General features: G+C 40.4%; 1 protein-coding gene across 1 annotated transcript; it reads left to right on the top strand.

Moving 5' to 3' along the window:
• The first annotated feature begins 1,081 nt into the window (after nt 1-1,081).
• Nucleotides 1,082-21,138, top strand: LOC308285624 (macrophage mannose receptor 1-like). Its single transcript, XM_080726441.1, has 30 exons — nt 1,082-1,203; nt 1,904-2,257; nt 3,096-3,266; nt 3,618-3,773; nt 5,395-5,505; nt 6,122-6,259; nt 6,370-6,546; nt 6,792-6,946; nt 7,289-7,402; nt 7,499-7,614; nt 7,850-8,001; nt 8,182-8,381; nt 9,753-9,865; nt 10,348-10,423; nt 10,714-10,867; nt 11,543-11,581; nt 11,818-11,981; nt 12,460-12,521; nt 12,652-12,752; nt 13,179-13,321; nt 13,629-13,734; nt 15,872-16,020; nt 16,251-16,350; nt 17,435-17,667; nt 18,139-18,304; nt 18,597-18,848; nt 19,287-19,403; nt 19,926-20,093; nt 20,349-20,375; nt 20,476-21,138. The coding sequence occupies exons 1-30, from the start codon at nt 1,128-1,130 to the stop codon at nt 20,727-20,729; spliced, it is 4,344 nt and encodes a 1,447-aa protein (XP_080582567.1). The 5' UTR covers nt 1,082-1,127; the 3' UTR covers nt 20,730-21,138.
• The last annotated feature ends 1,097 nt before the right edge of the window (nt 21,139-22,235 follow it).

Raw genomic sequence — 22,235 nt, 5'->3', positions numbered from 1 at the left:
TGCTTGTTACTGTACATTCCAAAATGATGAAATGACAGGAAGTGCTTTTAAATCATTTTGTGATCAAAAGGTGATTTAAGTGATTTGAATGTACCAAGCATTCTGATAAGCTGAGGACATTGGCAATAAGGCAGGGTGAATCAGCAGTTTTAGGATAGTAGTAGGCACATCTAAAGGCAGATAAACATGACTTTTAAGCAATCATGCTATGAGCAGTGATGTTACTAGGTTTTCAATGTAATGGGTCCCGGGACCCACAGGTGGTCATTCAAATGGGTCCCAGAAAAGTTTTATGAGTCCTCAATATAAGGTTTACGCGCGCAAAATGGCGTCGGACGTCGGTGGAATCAAAACATTGACGTTTCTATCGACTTTCTACGTGGATTTTATTTGTGTTAACGTAGGGTAAAGTAGGATGCTTTCACTCATGAACAATGGTGGTGTCTGTGGACATCTTTTTTTTTCTTTTACCGTGATGCAGTAAATTATTTTAACATGGACTCCAATGGAGGCGCATCCCCGGGACCCCAGGACCATGACATGAATGAGTCCCTGGGTGACTTGAATGAGTTTTTGATGCGGGATGCGCAAGTAATGACATCACTGTATGAGCCTACAGTGGGGACTGCCCATTAATGCCCATAAGTCCGAAGGTTCATTAGTCTGAAGGTTCATTAGTCCGAATTTAGTTTGGGTTACTGAGGTTAGGGTTAGGGTTGAGGTTAGGGTTACGCATAGTAGTCTATTCTTAACAAATTCTGACTAACGAACCTTCGGGCTAATTAACCTTCGGACCAATGCCATGGCACCCCTACAGTAACGACAAACAACGATAAGTCATTTGATTAGACACTTTGATAGGTGACCCCATATTGATCTCTCTATTTGTTGGCTCTGCCTTTGGCCTCTTTTTCCTGCTGAATTATGTTCCCCCCTCATATACAGTATGTCAGTGGAGATGTTGAGATGTTTACATGCAATTTCTGCACTATGACAGAAAACATGATGTTGTGACATAACAGGAAGTGTCACGTTTATTATAAGTTTCCCTCTTCCTGAATTGTGCTCACATCTTGTACTCTGCTGGCAAAGCATGGATGATATTGTTTGATATAGCATGAGGAACAATGCTAATTATGAGGGGAACTGTTGCAGTTGTTGTGATCTTCATCCAAGCTTTCCAGGGTTTGGCCTCAGATACAGGTACAGTATACCATTGACCTTTTTGTGTGATTGATTGATCGATTGATTGATCGATCGATCGATCGTTTGATTGAATGGTTTATTAACAGTTTACAAACGGTAAAACAGTACAGCAAGTACAATTCTGTACTTTCAGACCAATTAGTTTAATTAATTGTAAAAGTATTATCCATCAAAATCAAACTGGAAAATATTAGGTTGTGACAGGAATTCCTAATCACATAAAAATGTGGAACAACCCATGAATAACAATTCAAAGTGCTCAACTGAATTGGGAGTCAAGGATTAAAACCGGGAAACAGAAGTAATCAGATATCAGTTAATAGTTTTAACTATTAAGGAAGCAGCTCCATGGCTCACTGGGAGTTGTTCTGAGGCCCACCAATGGCCCACACTAGTTGAGAATGGCTGGTCTACTGTCTATGGTAGATGTGTTACACAAATGCAGATTATGAGAGAACCTGCTGCTGCATGGTGTTTATAAAATATATATTTTTTAAATTAACTATTTAGAAACGTGTGTTAATGAACAATGTGACACTGTTGTGGATTGAATCATTTCAATTGAATAACTATTAACGTGTCAAACAAAATAGTTAGAGAGCCTTTAACCGAACATGGTCATGATGTACACATACCGTATTAGATAAAAGCAATGCATGCCTCTCCACTAACTGCTTTATTTACTCTTTCTCCACAGATTCATCATTTTTACTTGTAAACAAGCTGGGTTTTTGTTTGCAGAGGAACAGTTATCGTTGTGTTGATGTGCGCTGGACAACCAACAACCGCCTCCTTGTTCCTGGCCGCAAGAAGTGTGTGGGAGTCCAGGGGAAGACAGTGGGCAGTGAAGTGGGCCTTTATGATTGTGATGAGAAAAGTGACCTCCAGAAGTGGGAGTGCAAGAATCAAACCCTACTCGCCCTCCAACACCAAGATCTTTACATAAACCTCACAGGACATGGATCAGGGGTTCTCTCCAAAGTAGCTGGTCCCAGTACCCACCTCACAATTCAAGGACTAAGCGATAGTGCTTGCTCAAGAACATACAGAGGTACCGGTATAGTTTAAAATCTGTGTGAAGAGGTGTCCATTTCAGGGTGTCCAAAGTCTGGGCTCTGGTCCTATCAGGGTTACAGTTGAATTTCTAATAAATAATGCCAAGAAGACTGAGATTTTCAGTAGTAGTTATACTGTAGTTAACATTGGAACAGATCATTTGCTTGTTATGGAGTTGTTTAGCAGGCAATATAAGTCTTACATTAAGGCCATAAAATGAAATCTCCAAAAGTGCATTTCCAAAATGTTCCTGTATAATATCATATGAGTTGTACAATTGTATAATTATCACTCCATTATTAGTGTTATATATTTCCAGATATACATTTTAATCATTTCAGTTCCCATGAATAAGCAGACACCAACTGTAATTGTTTTGCAGTGGTACTACTCTTTGAATGCGTGTTAATTACAAATCTTTGAGTGAATCATGATCAGGCAAAAGGATAACATATAAATGGAAAACAACAGATCAATGCTTCTCAAACTTTTTCATGTCAAGGACCCCCAAATTAACATGTATTTGGCCATGGACCCCCATTTGGAAATATTTTGTGCCAGGGACCCCCAGAAGAGAAGATTTGTGTTTAAAAATGTTCCAAAATGTCCAAACATTCACACTATGAGCGCTCACATGTTTTGAATATTAATGAAAAAAGATAATATATAGATAGATAATTATAGAAAAGATCCTTTCAAGATCTTGCTTTAATTAATGGTTTATGTACAGTAGAGAAAATAAATGTTAGGGATTGTCTGAAGAAATGTCTTGTGCCCTTGATTCACCAGATCAATATATTTTATTTTCACTCCATCTTTTCTCCCCCTTATAGAACTTTTCACTATCGAGGGAAATGCCTTTGGCAGGCCTTGCATGTTTCCCTTCTTCTACAGAGACAAGTGGTATGAAGACTGCACTGTGTTTGACTCCTCTGTGAGGCGCCTATGGTGTGCTGTTGAAACAAAATATGACAGTGAACTCTGGGGCTACTGTCCATCCATGTGTGAGTATTATCATTGTGTGAACGGAATAATTTCTGCAGAAAGACTAATACGGTTATTTGCAGATAAGTAATCCATATACATGTATGACATGTGATGCAGAGACAGAGTTTGACTGCTTGTAAATAAAGAGACTGGAGTCTCTTTATTGTTAAGCAGTTGAACTCTGTCTATCAGCATGCATAGGCTATATAGCACACTGTTCAGATCCAAGACATTGAGCAAGGCTTAAGCTCTTACTGTAACTTCAACTCTCTTTACTTCTTATACTTTCAGCCTTAGAGTCAATTATGGAGCAATTGCAGGTAGATGTTTATGATGCTTTTTCCTATTCCTGTACTGGTGTTTCTCAGCCACAGATCACTGGAAGAAGCACCCTGTAACTGGAGTATCCTACCAGGTCAACAGGCAATCAGCTCTGAGCTGGATTCAGGCTCAAACCAGCTGCAAGCAGCAGGGAGCCTCCCTCCTCAGTATCACCGACCCCCATGAGCAGGCTTATGTCACAGGTATAGTGCCACCCTGTGGTGAATGTGAAATGTGAAAACTGCAGAGAGAAAATAGGTATGCATACCTAATATATCAAAGGAATATTACATAATAATCAGTCAGTTATGAGAAAATAATTAAACAACAGGGTGAGGTGGTGCTATGGCCTGAAGTATTATGGTTAGCTCATAACTGACAACTTCCCATGGTAGCCATGGTACAGTATATCTTGCTTATACCATGGTATAACTCCCAAAGTCTTGCATTCATATTTGCTAGCTGTCTCAATATATATATATATATATATATATATATATATATATATATATATATATATATATATATATATATACCGTATTTTCCGGACTATAAGGCGCACTTAAAAGCCTTTAATTTTCTCAAAAAACTACAGTGCGCCTTATAGTCCAGTGCGCCTTATATATGGATCATTCATTGACATTGACATTCCCTTTAGCACAGCTCCATCTGTTTGTTGCATAACGCAACGGTAGCGTCTATTATGTGCGCCTTATAGTCAGGTGCGCCTTATATATGAAAACAGTTTGAAAATAGACCATTCATTGACAGTGCGCCTTATAGTCAGGTGCGCCTTATAGTCCAGAAAATACTGTATATATATATATATATATATGGCATTTGGGTTCGGACAAATCTTTCAAGACAGCGTCTTATAATGGCGTGGCTTCTATCTGACATATGAATCTGATCTGATCTGACTGCCATTCACTTCCATTATAACATTTAAGTAAAACATTGTTACAACTATAAAACTACATGGAGGTAGGCTACTGTATGTGCACAACCAATTTGGCATGAATTGGTCTAGCAGTTTGCGAGATTGACAAACAAACTGACAGACAAACAAACTGACTAAACAGACCAATTTGTAGAGCTGCTGCTTTGCCTTCAGCACACAAATCTGGTGCTACTGGCACCCGATTTGTTTCAGGTGGTTGATGCATGCACCTCCAGCTCTCTTCACAGTGTCTTCTGTGTCTCATGTGGGAAGCCTCACACCTACCGTATACTGTAGGTCCACCTGCCACTGCATGGGTTGCATTTGTAGTCCTAAACGGCCATGTTGAGGACCAACACAGGTGTTTCAATGGGTCTGATTGGCATAGAACGAATGTTCTACAGAATCTACACCTATCCACGAGTTTCCTACGCCCCATAGTGCATTGCGCAAACGTCTGCACCGAGGTTCCGCCGCCGATTTACAAGCTCACAACGGGTTGCATCTGCGACGCGACGTGAGCTTGTATGTCTGCTGTTAAACCCGGAAGTTTGGTCCTGATAGTCTCCAGTAAACTCCTGCGTAAACTTGTGGATAAGAACACCTGTGTTGGTCCTCAACATGCCCGGTGACGTAGGACAACAAACGCAACCCATGAATAAACCCTGGCACTGCTCTCATGAGCCACTCCCACCTGAACATCTGAATAATGTCATTTTAGTTTACACAGAGTCAAACCGAAATAAAAGTGTATGCATCGGCCATAATACTCCCTCTCTCTCTCTCTCACGCACACGCACGCGCACGCGCACGCACGCACACACACACACACACACACACACACACACACACACACACACACACACACACACACACACACACAGCATTGCTAGGGTCAGAGAGTTTTATTCTCTGGACTGGACTGAACCTGAACCCAGACCATGGCTGGGGATGGGCAGATGGGAAGCCATTCCGCTATCTGCAGTGGGATTCTGGTAAGTGTTCCTTCCTGTTTATTAAGCATTATTGAGGAAAGCTGTTTGAACATGGATACTCTTTTACACTGAGAACAGGAGAGCTGCCACATTTAGTGTTTTAATGCACGTGAGCAGGGCTTATGAATGTCTGTGGATGTGTTAATGTTAATGTGTTAGGGCTACACATCCTCCTTCCTTGCAACTTATTGTTATCATAGTAAGTAAGTCCCAATATAACAAGTCAAGTAATATGTATTACAATACTTCTTCAGTGTAATTTCTGAAAATGCTCACAGCACGGTTATGAATCACTCTACACGGAACTGAATCGTTGTTTATATGCACTTTATTAACTAAACCGAAGATATCCAGAGTCAAATAAACCCACCTGCACCTCTCTTTCGCTGCCTTCTACATGGAGGAAGGATAATTTGTAGTTCTCCTTTTACTGCATTTGAAATAACTGATGATGAAACCCTAACCCTAACCCTCAATGACCACCTTAAACACACCATAATACAAATAACGAGTTCCCAGTCAATCTCTAAATATTGATTATATTTACAATATTGTATGAGGGTACTGTTCGTCATCTTTAAACCCTGAAATAAATGCTGGTTTTGTCTTGTTTCAGAGAATCCACTCCCTGATCCAGGACACACCTGTGCAGTGATAGACTCTGCAGTGGGGTCCAACTGGAAAAGTGCTGTCTGCAGCAAGAAGCTGGGGTACGTCTGTCAAAAAGGAGGATCCTTGCCACCTCCTACTGAAGGTACAGATGAAAAACACTACACACTTCATGCTGCTTTGCTGTAGTGGCTTCTACTGTAGACACATTTGCTTATTTATGTTTGCTTCACTGTATTCATTCTTTATTATCAGTTGAGACAGGTCACTGTTCAAGCCCTTGGATTCCCTACAACGGTCAATGCTTCCATCTTCTGCGTGAAAAGAAAACTTGGTCCGATGCTCAGACTGCGTGCCGCAAAGAAGGAGGGGACCTGGCCAGTGTTCATAACATAGAGGACCACAGCTTCGTCGTCTCTCAACTTGGATACGGTAGCCTACATGATGATCGCGGGCACCAACAAACAAACAACGTCAATTTGTTTTAGTGGTGAATGTGTGTGTGTGTGTGTGTGTGTGTGTGTGTGTGTGTGTGTGTGTGTGTGTGTGTGTGTGTGTGTGCAGTAAACCAGATGCTTCACATTTTTCAGATGAAAGTTTTACTACATTATTACTCTGCTATGTAAAAATGAATTTTAAAAAGAAACCTATTTTCTCCACTGCCTCCATGTGTGCAGCCAGCAGTGACGAGCTGTGGATGGGTCTGAACGACAGGAAGACTGAGAGACTATTTGACTGGAGCGACCACTCCACTGTCACATACACCAGCTGGGAGTTTGGGGAGCCGAGCACCTCTGGTGACACAGAGGACTGTGTTCTAATGAGGGGAGAGGTAATGACTGTATACCTGAATTTACTGTAGAATTATGTATGGGACACATCCGGAGAACAGCAGACATACAAGCTCACGTCGCGTCGCAGATGCAACCATTGTGAGCTTGTAGATTACTCTTGGCTGCGACGCCAGAAATGCCACATCACCTTCTGCGCAATGCATGATGGAACGTTGGAAACTTGTGAATACATTTACATATTTCATTTTAAAACATGTACAGTACATCAATATAACTGATGTTTGATAACCCCTGGTATAATGTGCTCACTGTGTTCAGTTATTCACGTAGGATGTTGTTCTGTATAGTCACTATAACCTTGCAACCTTTGTGCTGTGCAGAAGGGGAATTGGGCAGACCGCTCATGTGAGGAGAAACATGGGTTTATCTGTAGGAAACCAAGTGCTTCCAAACCCACCCAAGATGAAGTGGAGCTGAATGTAGGCTGCAAGCCTGTGAGTGAAGTTCAAATAAGTTATAACTACACAAACACACACGCACGCACACACAGTACAGTCTATAATACAGTACTGTATGTGCCTCCATTACAGGGTTGGAAAAGGCATGGTTCCTACTGCTACTTGGTGAATTCTGTGACAAAGACATTTGATGAAGCCAATGCTGAATGCAAGAGCTCAGATTCATACTTGGTGGATGTTGCAAATGGGTGAGAACATCTTTTCACCTTAATGTGTGATCAAACTAAGGAAATCACAGGTCTATGATTTAGAAGCTGCTTTAAACAGAATTATTTAAAATGTCATCATTGTGAATGAACTTGTATTACCTTCATACTGTATGTTGTTGTACATGTGACAATGACAATACAGTTCTATTCTTCTATTCTTGAATAAAGAGGAGTGAAAGACAAATATCCTGTTGATTTCCCTACATGTTTCTAGAGTGGATAATGCATTCCTCATCAGCTTGGTGGGGATGAGACCAGAGAAGTATTTCTGGCTGGGTCTCTCAAACCAGAGAAATATTGATAGCTTTGAGTGGACTAACATAGCCACTGTAGTGAGATTTACTCACTGGAATGCACTGATGCCAGGTAGGCTACTGCATGGAGAAATATCCATAACTTTTAATTGAATTCCAAAATGCTGTAAATTTGAAAATAAAATGAATAAAATATTTACTCAACTGCTGAAGAAGTAGTAGAACTCATATGAAAGTGATTTAATTTTTTTGTACTGCATATTAAATACTTAAAAAATATTATTTATTTTAGGCAACCAGCAGGGTTGTGTTGCCATGCTGACTGGGATTTTTGCCGGGCTCTGGGACGTCCTGCCCTGCTCTAATAAAGAGAAGTACATCTGCAAACATCTGGCAGAGGGGGCTGTCATAACCCCGCCCCCACCAACTCCAACCCCCAGCAACTGCACTGAGGATTGGAAACCTGTGGCCACCAGACCCTTCTGCTACAAGGTATAACTGCAAGAACAGAAGCCATGCCATGTCTACCGAGGCGTTTTTTAACCAGCTGAAGATGCCAGGCAGTCGCCTACTGTAAAACTGAATACAAACGTCTGTGTTGAAAATATTTTAGCTGCCACGCAGACTGAGTGTGAGTGCCTCATCAACACAATTCAATTCAATTCAATTCAATTCAATTCAATTTTATTAAAGTGTCAAATCATAACAAGTTATCTCAAGACACTTTACAAAGGCTAAAGAGCCATGGGAGAGAGGGAGAGGTAGAGAGGGAGAGGGGAGGGGGGAGGAGAGAGAGAACCCGAGCAGAACCTGTACCTGTGAGGTACCCCCTCGAGAGAACCCGAGCGGATACCTCACAGGCCTGAGGCCCCCACCCTGAGCAAGCAATTTGCGACAATGGTAACGAAAAACCCCCTCTTAACTCATTTTGCGCCAATCCCGAGAATACTCGTGAAAAATACTCAAGGATTACATGGTGCCATTCACGAGTATACTCGTGAAAAGTAATAGATTACTGTAACGGCGATTACAGTACCTGGTAAGATGGCGGAAGGCCCCGAGCCGAAAATCGTCGCTGATTTATCATCATCACGGCTCCACGGGCACAAAATAGTAATCCCATAACATTGAGGTGGACGGGCGATCTCATCTTTAATGTCCATTATCTCAAAACTACACTTTAGAAGCGAAGATGGAGGCAGATGCAAGTTTATATAACACATGGTGAAATGCTCCGATACGATCCACCATTACACAACGTAAACACGATCGCTTCCGGCGCAGGACGCGATGACGTCAGACCGGAAGTGTTTACGTTGTGGACTTCTGGCCTTCAAAATAAGATAAAGGGAGTGAATGGGAGCCTGAAAGTGGCGCTCTGGACTTTATAATCCGTTAAAGTCAGAGGCTTTAAATGAGTTAAGGAGGAGGAAACGTCAGGCAGATCCTGACTCTGGGGTGAACAGCCGTGCTGCCTCGACCGAGTCGGGGGGACAGTAAGGACACTGCTGACGTTTCCAAAAACACCCCAGTCCCATTGAAACCACACAATGTGCTCAGTGCCACACGGTAAAAAATATATTTAATGTGTCTGGGTAGTTAAAGACTGCAGCAGATCCAGAGCTTAGCACTGGATCCTGACAGTGCTTTCCTCCTGTGCCTATACTCATCTATCCTTCACTGCCTCACTCTAAAAGAAAATAGACTCAGGGTGTAGAACATTGGAGTCAGAAGGTTCCCAGTTTTATCCCAGTTCCTCTGAATTTGACATACAGTAATGAGCTAAAAGAGACGCCATATGAATATGGCAAATTGAGACTGATTAACTCACAACAGGGTCATACCATTTGTTTTGTGTCCCAGTTTTATACAGGACCACGTACTGGTGAGAAGACCTGGTATGAAGCCAGAGACTACTGCAAGGCCATCGGAGGAGATCTACTCAGCCTCCACAGTAGTTCAGACTTACCGGGACTGTAAGATCTGGATCTGTTTTATTGTTGTGTTTCAACTAGGGCTGGGACTTTAACTGATTAATTGCGATTAATTAATCACAGAAAATTAACGCGATTGAAAAAATTAACGCATTTTAATCGCACTTAGTTTTTGCACCACAGACCCTTCAGTTTCGGGCATACCGATCATAGCGATACACCAACCAAGAAGAGACAACAAACGCAAAGGGAGAAGTAGCCAATCAGAGCGCTTTGGTTGGCCCAGTGGATGCGAAATTTAGATTTAAAAAACTCACTTGTCTATTCACTTGTATTTTTACTTGAAAAAATGCTTCTCAGGTCAAATATCGATGTGCGATTAAAATGCGATTAATTGCGATTAATTAATCACAGAGCCTGTAATTAATTAGATTACAAATTTTAATCGCATCCCACACCTAGTTTCAACACATCAGATGATCACCAAATCTCATGCTTAAATACATTTATTATCTTAATCACAGGAGACGCGGGAAAGCCTGGATTGGCCTCAACGCTCCTGATGAAACTACTGGTTTAGTCTGGACTGATGAATCCCCGGTGAGTTGTATGTACATTCCGCTACGGATGCATAGCAAGTGTTACCCTAAATCCTGCATTATCTCACGTTGGAGATAGTTGCATACTGTAGCTGCTTTTAAGTCGATTCAAGTCTCTCAAGTCATTAGTCATCTTGATCATTAATCATTTTTGAATAAAATCAGTCATAATTTGCACCCTTTCTTAGGTGTCCCTTATGTGTACGGTACCTTCGATTTAGATTTTTAGATTTTTGATTTTATGTTTTTTTGTTTAGTTTACTAAACTGTGGCGTTTGTTTTTCATCACAGGTAAACTTCTTACATTGGGCGGATGGAGAGCCCAATAATATAAATAATGTGGAAACTTGTGTTGAATTCAAAATGAGCGACTGGGATGAAGAAGGGTCTTGGAATGACGTGCACTGTGAGAGTTACAACGACTGGCTGTGCCAGATACGTTTAGGTAAGGTCATGTGGACTGTATCCAGTGGTGTGAACTGTAGTAACTAAGTACCGGTACATTTACTTAAAGGGAGACACTATGAATTTCACTTTTTTTCTTGTTCCAGCCCCCCCCCCCAAAAGCCCAATTCATTAACTCTAAGCCTTGCCTTTCATTTCAGTGATTTTCTGAGCGTGAGTTATTTGTACTTACTTGAGTATTTCCAATTTCCAATACTTTTACTTCTACTCCATTACATCTCAGATCCAAAGATTCTCTTAAACACTTTTACTCCAATATTTGAAACTTTATAGTTACTAGTTACTTTGCAGATATAAATTATAATGTTTCTAAAAGTCACTGAAGAGTTTATGTTTTCATATATTCTTATACATTATGGCCTACTGTACATTCTACTTTAACATTTTGTTTTGAACATGATATTGAATATTTTGTTTTAAACATGATACAGAATACAATTAATCCTTTTATAAAACTAGTATCCACTACAACTGATTCCACAGTGTCTGCTAAGACAAAACATGTTACTGTAGGTAAGCAAAATGCCATTGATAGACTCTGGCTTTTATGGATAAGATCTGCAGCAGGTGGATTTAATCCTTGTGGACATGAAAGAATGAAACCAAAAGTGACATCACCATTGATTAAACTGGCCTCTGGTATATGTCTTCACAGGAGTCACTCCAAAGCCACCCCCCAGTGACCCTGCCAAAGGTAAGCCTCCATTACAGATGTAGATGATCTGATAATATCCTTATAGCAATTCTTGCAATCTCACATAAGTAATCAGTAAGACTGATTGTGAGGAATCCATGAAAGTCCTAGCAGAACAGAGTGTACACACCTTAACCTGCTCCCCCTTTCAGTATTCTGAGCTAAAGGAAGGCCAGAGGAACACTATATCGAACACTACAGTCTGCTTGATATTGTAATTTTCCAACCTTTTGCAGACTACAATGAAACTGCGGACGGCTGGCTTGTGTGGCGAGGCAATCAATATTACGTTAATGGGAACACGATGGCTATGGAAGATGCCCGCCATTACTGTCAACAGCACCATGGTGACTTGGTCATCATCAAAAGTGAAGCTGAAAGTGTCTTTCTGTGGAAACAGGTTGGCACTAACATTCATAGTTTCTTCAGCAATCGTGATGTTAACACTTAGGGTTCTGTTTTGACTGTCTTGAGTATCAGCTCTTATGCCTTAACTTAAAGGCCCTTCCATACTGTCTCCTACCACCAAACCTTTTGTCGGAAAGGTCCGGTTCAACTACAAAATGACGTCACTCGCATCTTCTGATTAGAGTTTGGAAAGCTGCACGTCAGAAAATCAGAACTCTCGACGAAAAGTTTGGTGGTCGGAGACAGTATAGACAGGCCTTTAAGTTAACGCATAAGAGCTGGTACTTAAGACAATCAAAATACAGCTATTAGAATCTACCATGCAGTTCTAAAGTACTGCAGATTTCAAAGTGTGTGTGTGTGTGTGTGTGTGTGTGTGTGTGTGTGTGTGTGTGTGTGTGTGTGTGTGTGTGTGTGTGTGTGTGCTCACGTGCTGTATGTTTGTGCGTGTCGTTTGCTTGTCTACACAGATATCTAGACGTCATGGAGAATTTTATATAGGAATGACAGTGGATCTTGATGGCTCATATGAGTAAGTATGTTTTGTATTACAGTGTTTTATTTCCGATGCATACTGCCTCCAAAGCTGCAACAGTCTTCAAGACAAGGCTGTAGCATTGAGTGTAAATATCAGACTAAGATGTGATGGTGTTGTTTCTAAGGTGGCTGGATGGATCTCCAGCAGAGTTTCTGAAGTGGGGCGAAAATCAACCAGATTCTCGTAACAATGATCAGAACTGTGTTGTCATGAACTACTGGAATGGTAAGGACATTCAGCCCCTTGAGGGCATACCTGCATATTACACACTTAACCACATGCATAGCCTCATGCTGGGCATGTCATACTAGGTGAACATTCCATATAAAAAAAAGAAAAACGACTGAAAATGGAAGATCTACAGGCTATTTTCAACAAAGACCATCTAATTATAGAACCCAGGGGAACACCAGCAACAAAGTGTTACGTTGTTGACAATGATATGGTGAAAAAAAATAAAATAAAAAAAAATCTGGACATAATTTACATGGGTCCAATTTGCCTAAACCTCACCTGTATGCATTGACATAGGCTGCATATTTAACATGGAACCTAATCAATTCTTGATAATGCAATGTCCTTTACAGCACATTGTATTTAAAATGAGTTTGCTGTATACAAACGAACCTTTTATCTTCACCGTATTCACAGGGTTCTGGGATGATAAAAACTGTGGTATTGAAGTCCGGTCCATTTGTAAACGCAGTGCCTCAGCCCCTGTCAACACCACTGCAGCCCCCACTGTGGCTCCTAAAGGTGGCTGTCCAGCTGAGTGGACCAAATTTGGCTCAAAGGTCAGAGGTCATTGTTATAAAGTAACATGTATGTGCACTTTAGATTTGAAAGTCTCTCTAAGTGCTCCTTAGAGTGTAGACATCTCAATGAATACCTCTTTGGGATCATGCTACTGTCTAAGGGTATTGGGTTCGCCCGTTTGCCCGTTAAGTTTAAAGTTAACGTATACTCTATTGTGTATTAATAATGTTTATTTTTTATTTTTTATTGTTTGTATAATGGGCTGGCTGCCAGTGTGGCAATGGAAAATTTCCATTTTATGTCAAATCTAATGGACAATAAATTTTCTTAATTTCATACCTGTAGTGTTACCAAATTGTTCAAAACCGGAAGGACACATGGACTGATGCAAGGACACAGTGTATTTCAAAGGGAGGAAATTTAGTCTCCATTGTGTCAAGGCCAGAGCAAGGTATGTCCTTTTCTTAAAACCATCTATGCACACAATACAATATAAATATAGCATTCATTAATATCTTGCAGACATGTTGCACAATAAAATCAAAAGTTTTCAAAATCATTGAAAAGTCATTGAAAATCATTCAATGATTCATTGAAAATCATTGAAAAGCCGCGGGTCTGCCGCCGCGCCTGCCGCGCCGATACGCAGCTGTTCTATTTTTCCAGCGTTGCCGCGCGGTGAACATGTTCTCCCATGCTTCTCCCCACCGGGGAAATGGATGTGCTGTGTGGCAGCGCGCCGCATCCAGTTGGGGTTACCGCGCGGCAATTCACGTGCGTCGATGACGCTATGCTGTGCAGCCGTCCGCGTTCAGTGTGTGCTCCCCTTTAGTGTGATTCCCCTAACAGGGCATCATCTGGGAATACCCATATTTTATATGGACTTTCATTGCGACCGAAGGTCGCAGTTTACCATGAGAAATGCCACAGCTTGTCCACGTCTGTGTACACGTGTACACGTGTCTATGGGTTTGCCGCTCTGACATCATGCTCTGATGTCATTGTGATGTCAGGGGAACCACTCTACCAGAATGGGTTTGCCGCTCTGACAGGGACGTGCTGGGCCCCTGATTGATTCCGGGAAAAAGAGTTGTAGAGGCCCTCATTGCGCGCTATAGAGATAGATCTCTCTCTATTATATAGCGCTGCTGCTACTCAAAGATTTGCCATTTCAGATCATGACAAGTGACAAGCGAGTGGGCCAATTACTGTACATGAGTTATATTTTGTCGTTGTCGGGTGGAACCCTTGTATGTCCAAAACCATGTTTTGTATTTATCATTTTAAAAATGATTTAAACTAGTGAAAACAGCCGATCTACAAGCACACAACGCCTCGCGGTTTTCACTACTTTTGTGCAATGGCCTTGTATGATGAAGCAGGGCTTTGCTTTGCGAAAAAAATTATACATTTGAATCTTGGAGATACAAGGTTTCTGCCCGACAGTGACGATTTACTTTGTTGGCCGCCCAGCCCCCAAAATGGAACGAAGGCGACATTTTATTTTTAATTTTTTCCTAGTGGCCGGTCTGAACTGGCCGGGAATGAACCGGCCGTTCGGGAGTTGTCCCGCTTTTCCCAATGGCCAGCACGTCCCTGCGCTCTGATATCACACGCTGGCTTCACTGGGATGTCACACTAACAGAATCTCTTTTATGCCCATATATGGAGTTCCCTGATGGCATCAATATTAACGATGCCCTGTTCCCTGATGGCATCAATGGCATCAATATTAACGATGCCCTGATCCCTGTGATGCCAGGCGGAAAAAATCCCTTTTATGCCCATATATGGAGATATGGAGATCCCTGTGATGCCAGGGAAACAAATCCCTTTTATACCCATATATGGAGATCCCTGATGTCCACATCACTGTGGCCCTGAGGCGTCTTACTAGTTTTATTTTATCCTTAAATAATATATATAATATATATATATATATATCAAACCAGTTACCCATATGGAGATCCCTGATACCCATATATGGAGATCCATGTACAGTATATAGAGATATGGGCATATTGGTTAGAGTGTATATATTGGCATTCACAGATATGGGAGTCTTCCTGGTGACGTTAGAATGAGTCAGCCATAGCCATATATGGAGATCCGGGTGATGTACTGTAGAGTTGATGATGTCAGGGTTGGTCAGCCCCACATATGGAGGTCCATGACATTGTGGATCTCATATATGGGCAGGTCAGCCTCCATATAGCCTATGGGCAGGATGACATCAGGGATCTCTATATATGGTCAAGTTAGCCTCCATATATGGGCAGGTCAGCCTATAGGCACTGAGGTCAGCTATAGACATTGAGGTGTTACGGAATCGCGGAATCGCGGACCTATGTGGCGTTTTCATACTTAAGTGCGACCTTCGGTCGCAAATAAATAATGTGTATATAAATGAATGTGTAATACATGTTTTGAGTGTTTTGATATTGACCTAAATATTCTCAAAGAATATTCTCAGAGAACCTTTGGAAAAGGACATTACGTTGTGTGTGTATTTCCCCACAGTAAAAAACATGTTGCATGCATGTGAGTGTGATACTCTTTTTCCTAACCGCTCTATATACGTTTTTCAGCCTTTCTGGAGATCAAAATGGCGACAGCAGCCGCTCCAGACCTTTGGATTGGTTATAATAGTCGCAAAGGTGGCGAATTTTACTGGACTGATGGGCGACCGAAGAAATTTTCAAACAGAGCCAAGTCTTTTCCTCGTTGGTGGAGTGAGGTAACATTTTCTAACATTGTTAAATAATGAATTATTCTCATGACCAAGGGTAGTGTAATTCAATAGCCTACAGTATTTAATTATAATAAATAAATCTTACAAACTCCTACATCATATTACTTTAAAGCTGCTCGATAGACAAGAGGTTTAATGGTGCACCTTGTAATGTACAATGGCTGTTTGAACTGTATATTTCCACATTAATCCCATTTCCTTATCGTCCTGTCCAGGATCAGTGTGCTGTTTTGAACAGCAATGCCAAGGAGTTTGGGAAATGGATTTTAAAATCCTGCAATGACACTAATGGATATGTCTGCATGAGAAGTGTTGGTGAGCTCAATTATTGTTGAACTAATTTATTCTTCACCGCACAACCACAGCGTTTGCAGTTGAACATCGTTTCTTTTTTGTCAAGAATGCATTTACTGTATGTGACTAAGCATAAATTAAACTTTCTTTTTCATATACTGTCTATGGTTCAAAAGTATTTATCTGAAATAATTGATATTGTGCTCAAGTATATCTCACATTGAGGCAGCTCCTCTCTTTTGTTCACCAAAAACAAAGTGTTACACAATTTTTGGATGGTTGTCCTGTATTAACTGATTTCATCCATATACCTGTAGTCTGTTCTATGAAATTGAGTTATGGTTTCAGTATGGTTATATGGTATTTATTTTCATTCAACTCTCAAGTAGCTCTTAAGGGGAAATTCAGACCAAAACATATCCCCTCCAAATGTGCCTTTTTTCATGCATGTTCTTACCTGGTTTGGTGGATTTCTCTCGTTTTTACTCCTTATTCGAGTTTTGAGGACCACTCCTCACAGCTAAAATGGGGCTGGTGTGACTCTGCCAAAATCGCTTATTTCAGGCACTCCAAAGTAACTTTTTTCTTTATGAATTGTATATTTATAGTTCCCTGAGACCACCCGAAGTGTTGTTAGTCCGCCACATATTGACCCGGATTAGAAACGGGCTGTTTCCAAAGCGAGATTCTAGCGTATCGCGAGACTTCTGGTTACTACGCTTCTAGCATAACTTCTGTAGCGTAAAGAAGCCTTTTCCTGGAATTATTACAGCCAGTATACACAAAAAGGCATCGTGATATAAATAAATAAGAAATAGCAGCTAAAGAATATGATCTAGTTAGTCTGTTGATCACTTGAATCCAGTAGTATGAATGAGAAGATAACGTACGCTTCTAACGGGAGATATCTGAAGAGGGGCAACAATGACAGAAATCCACCAAACCAGGTAGGAACATGTTTGAAAACATGCACATTCATGGGGGGTCATGTTTTGGTCTGAACGTCTCCTTTTACTCCCAGAGATGAAGGATGCTATACATCTCAGGAATATAAATAAGAAAGTACTGCCCATGGTGATTTTACTTTTACTTTTATTTTCCACAGACCAACGCTTCCCAGTTGTTCCAGAACCAGAGACTCCTGACCACTATGTCAAACTGGGTAATGACTCTATAAAGGTTCTGACTCAGAATGTGACCTGGGATCAGGCTAAGAAGCTTTGTGAGGATGATGGTGCTCAACTGGCCAGCCTTCGGAATGACTGGTCACAAGCCTACGTTGAACTGCAAGCTCTGAATCTCAACACACCTTTATGGATTGGTCTCAATACAATGGAGGTACAGTACATGGTTAATACAAGCTGAATATGGGGCTTTTAAGCCGTGACATCATTTTGTAGTCAGACCTCCAAACAGATTTCTTATCAATATCTGTCCCTCGCTATTTCAACAGATCCGAGACAAAAATAACGACTAAAGTATAATTCTACCACTTTCCTTTCAACAACAAAGAGAAGAAACATTTGTAAACAGTAAAAATAGTAAAAAGATTCACAGGCGCTGGGGCCTTTTGGCCCCAAAAGTTCTCCTCTGCCTACAAAATGAGGTCAGACTTAACAGCCCCATAACCCAAGTGAACGACTTCAATAGTCATCCAGAATATTACACACTGAATAGTTGTTCCATTGAAACTTTTTTCAGTCATTTTGATCATTGGCGTATTCATATGTTTAAATACATCTTATGTATGTATGTACAGTATGTATGTACGTTTATATACCTTTTAAAATGTTCCATCCCTGCTTTCAGACTGGAGGTTACTTCAGGTTCATTGATGGTTGGCACCTGATCATTACCAACTGGGCACAAAATGAGCCAAGCAGAGGCCAACCCTGTGTGTACGTGGATGTGGATGGAAAATGGAAGACCTCTCTGTGCAATCAAACCATGAATAGTGTTTGTATGAAGACCACAGGTATGACTAAGTATAGTTTAAGTTTAAACTAATAAATAATAAAAGTCATGAGTCATGCCCTTGAGAACACCAGAATAAAGAGATAGATGGATAAGTGTTGCATTTAAGGCTTGTACAGTAAATATTATGTACATGCTCATTCACATGGCATAAGTTACTTTTATGTTCAAGTTCTAATACTGGGTCAGGGTCAAATATTATTCCTGTTTAATTTGTAAATTGTTTTTGTATTACGCGAGTTGCCATTCTGATCAATGAATTTGTTGATCATAAATCTCGCTCATGCCTACAGACGTGCCACCGACTCAGTCAGTCCAATACCCAGGTCGTTGCCCTGAACACACCTTCAAAATCCAGGACACTAGAAGATATATGCATGAAGAAGACATGCCTAGTTTATCCGAACTGGATGCTGGATATGGAGGATACATGACTCCAGATACCGACATGGAACTTGCCTGGGTGCCGTTTAGGGATCATTGCTACCTCTTCATGATGAATGAAATCGAATGGGCAGATGCAGCTTCAGCTTGTGTAAGATTAGGTAAGACCACCTCCCCTCTCTCTCTCTGTCTCTCTGTCTCTCTCCCTCTCTCTCTCTCTCTCTCTCTCTCTCTCTCTCACACACACACGCACGCACGCAAGCATGCGCATACCTACATTGAGCTTGTAGATCAGCTATTTTTAGCTATTTTTATGACCTCTTACTATGAAGTTTAAATCCACCTATGAAGGTGGATCTGCTTTTCAGTTGGGAATGGAGTAGTTTCTTGACATTTGCGAATTTCAGCAAAAATAGGCTCCATTCTCCATAAAAATTAGAAAGGCAAAACAGGGAAAGAAACCTGGGGGAAAAATGCTTTTGCAGGAACTGTTCAGGGAAAGGACACAATACAGAAGAGTTGAAATGGCACATCTACACTGTACATATATAAGTGTAATATCTTTTTTGTATTAACAACTGTCTTTTTGTGTCACAAAGGTGGGGTTCTAGCCAGCATTGGAGATCCAGCTGAGCAGAGCTTCATTGAAAGCAAGGTGGAAATGCTTAAAGACAGCAACAGTGCTTTCTGGATAGGCCTGTACAAAACTCACAAAGGTACAGTTGCAGACTTTTTTGTTGTGACATTATCACAACAACAAAGACATTTGACTATATGCTTTGGCTTGGACATTTCTACTGCCAAGCCAACAAGTTTAACAACTTCCTGATTAGGTCAAATTCCATTTTGGTTAGTTTATATAGTCCTGTTGTTTTCTTTTTCTATGTTCCATTGGTTGTAATGGATAAATAGATATAGGCATTGCATAGCACTAAATTTGTTTCATGTTGGACTAGACTGAATGTCATCCAGTAAGAATCGCCAACACCAACACAAAAGCAAATAAAGTAAATTACATAATAGCATTGATAAAATATAAATTTATCGTTAATTATAAAAATAACTATTTAGTTACATAAATAAATGCATCAGCATGACCTTTATGTATAATGTTAAGTGTATTTACATTTTTTGCTCAGTTAATTTCCTTTTTCAGGCATCATGGTAGAGAAAAATGTATGCTTGTTTTGTTGAATTATAGAAGTTGAAAACATACAGTACATTCTCTTTCTATGAAGGGACGTGGATGTGGCTGGATAAGACACCCATGGACTACGTGAACTGGGGTCAATTTGAACCAAGTGATGACACATCGCACAGTTATGGAGCAATTAATTCTGAGGATGGCATGTGGAGGACTGGGCGCCGCTGGCATGACAGGGCCTATATCTGCGAAATGCCCAAAGGTGAGACCAACATTCCACTATTAAGCCTGTCACATTTAAAATAGCTGATCTACAAGCTAGCTCACTACCCATCACAGTGCGAAGATATGTGAGCTAGAGCCATTTTCGGTACGCAGCAGTGTTAGGCAACAAAGTATAAATCAGGCTATAATTTGCTGGAGAAAAGAAATCAGGCTATAATTTGCTGGAGAAAAGTGGTTTGTGATTCCTTATCAATGATTGGATATATGATTATTTTCCATTCTCCTCCGACAGAGATCACAGAACAGTTGCCAACAGTTGGTAAGATACATTTATTTATCAGAGGAATATGTAGCATTTTTATACTGTAATATAACCTGAATATTAGTTTTTGACTGAATATTTTTGTTCCTTTGATTAGCTGCTCATAAGCAAGAGGGAACCGATCAACGTCATCGTGTCCACTCAGCGTTGGTAGTGGTGCTGGTATTAACGGTGCTCTCAGTCCTAGCGGGCACTGCTCTCCTCCTCTATAAGAAGTCTGGACGTCCCTTGCCAACCTTTGACAATCCACTCTACTTCAACCACGAGCGCTCCCAGCCTGACGTGGTAGACACCAACAAGCTGATAGAGAAGGCAGAGGTGGAGAAACCAGAGCCTATTATAACTCTGTGATTGAAGAACTAGCAGTGGTGGAATAGATACTAAAAACTTTTACTTAAAAAAAGTAAATGTATCAATAGGGAAGAACGGGGTAAGATGAACCTGTGGGTAAGTTGAACCACCCCCTGTATCTTGAGTTGTCTGTGACCCTGCCTTCTCTGCTGCTGCCCCCAACTCTCTGGAATAACCTCCCTTTAAATGTTCAAAGTGCTCAGTCAATTGGGGTTTTTAAAAATCTCTTAAAGACACATTTATTCCCTGTAGCTTTTAATGTTGTTTAATTGTTTTTTTTTTAATCTCGCCTTATTTGTTCATATGTTCTTCTTTATGCCCTGTGATTGTTACACAGGTTTGTTGTGCATTGATGCCTCCATGTACAGCAATTTGGCAATTTTATTGTTGTAAATGTGCTTTATAAATAAAATTTGATTTGATTTAAAATAAGGACACAACCATCATTTCCACCTGGCTGTGGAGTTAACAGACACATGGACGAGGTTAAAATTGTTCTGATATAATGATTTTTATGTTAAAGCAAATGTTAAACTTGTATATCATGCATGTTGGTGATATTCCAATGTATAAAGAAATATGTGAATCATTTAGCTAAAGTCTGAAGCCCTCCAGATGTTGTCAAAATGGTGTCCAACAAACTTTATTTCATTGGTTTTATATTGTTTAAATAACCGCAAGAATAACCATAAGACATTATTTGTTGAGGTTTAAACTCTTAAAGTTTAGAATATCATGTGGGTCAATTTACCCCTTGACTTGGATCAACGTACCCCTAACCTGGGGCAAGTTGAGCCTCTGACCACCTTTTTCTAATAAGTCATATTTGTATGGCCCTTTGTCATAGATGCTTGCTCATAATTTCAAATGATAGCAGACATCCTGAAATATGTATATATGCTGCCATCTCACTTTTTTTTGCTTCCATGGGCAACTTAAGCAAAAAGGGGTTCAGCTTACTTCGTTCTCCTACTGCAATATAGAAATACTCTGTTACAAGTAAAAGTTCGGAAATCAAAATATAGTTGAGTAAGAATACAAAAGTATTGGCAACAAAATGTACTTAAACCACCAAAAGTAAAAGTAGTCACATGCGAAGCATTGTACTTTGCAGATCGTCTATTTTCTAATGACCAAAATGTATATGCTGAAGTTGTTAATGCGTGTTTTGTAATTATAATCAAAATCTACAAAGTAACTAGTATCTAAGCCAGGTTTTCCAAATAAATGTAGTGGAGTAAAAGTACAAGGTTTGGATCCAAGATGTACTGCAGTGGAGCAGAAGTAAAAGTATTGTAAATTGTAAATAAATTGTAAAGTACAAATAACTCAGAATTATACTAAAAAACATACTACTTAAGTAAAGGTACTTAGTTACTTTCCACAACTGCATTTGTTCAATCGTTTTTTGAATGTGGAAGTAATTTCTGTGGCAGGTGACATTTCGCAAACTCAGGGAAAAGGACATTTCACCATGTTTGATGCTATATTCACTTAATTTCAACC

Source organism: Nannobrachium achirus (genome assembly GCF_963921795.1).
Source record: "Nannobrachium achirus genome assembly, chromosome: 5".
NCBI classification, from domain to species: domain Eukaryota; kingdom Metazoa; phylum Chordata; class Actinopteri; order Myctophiformes; family Myctophidae; genus Nannobrachium; species Nannobrachium achirus.
The sequence above is the reverse complement of the archived record's forward strand: the minus strand, read 5'-3'. Positions and strand labels throughout refer to the sequence as shown.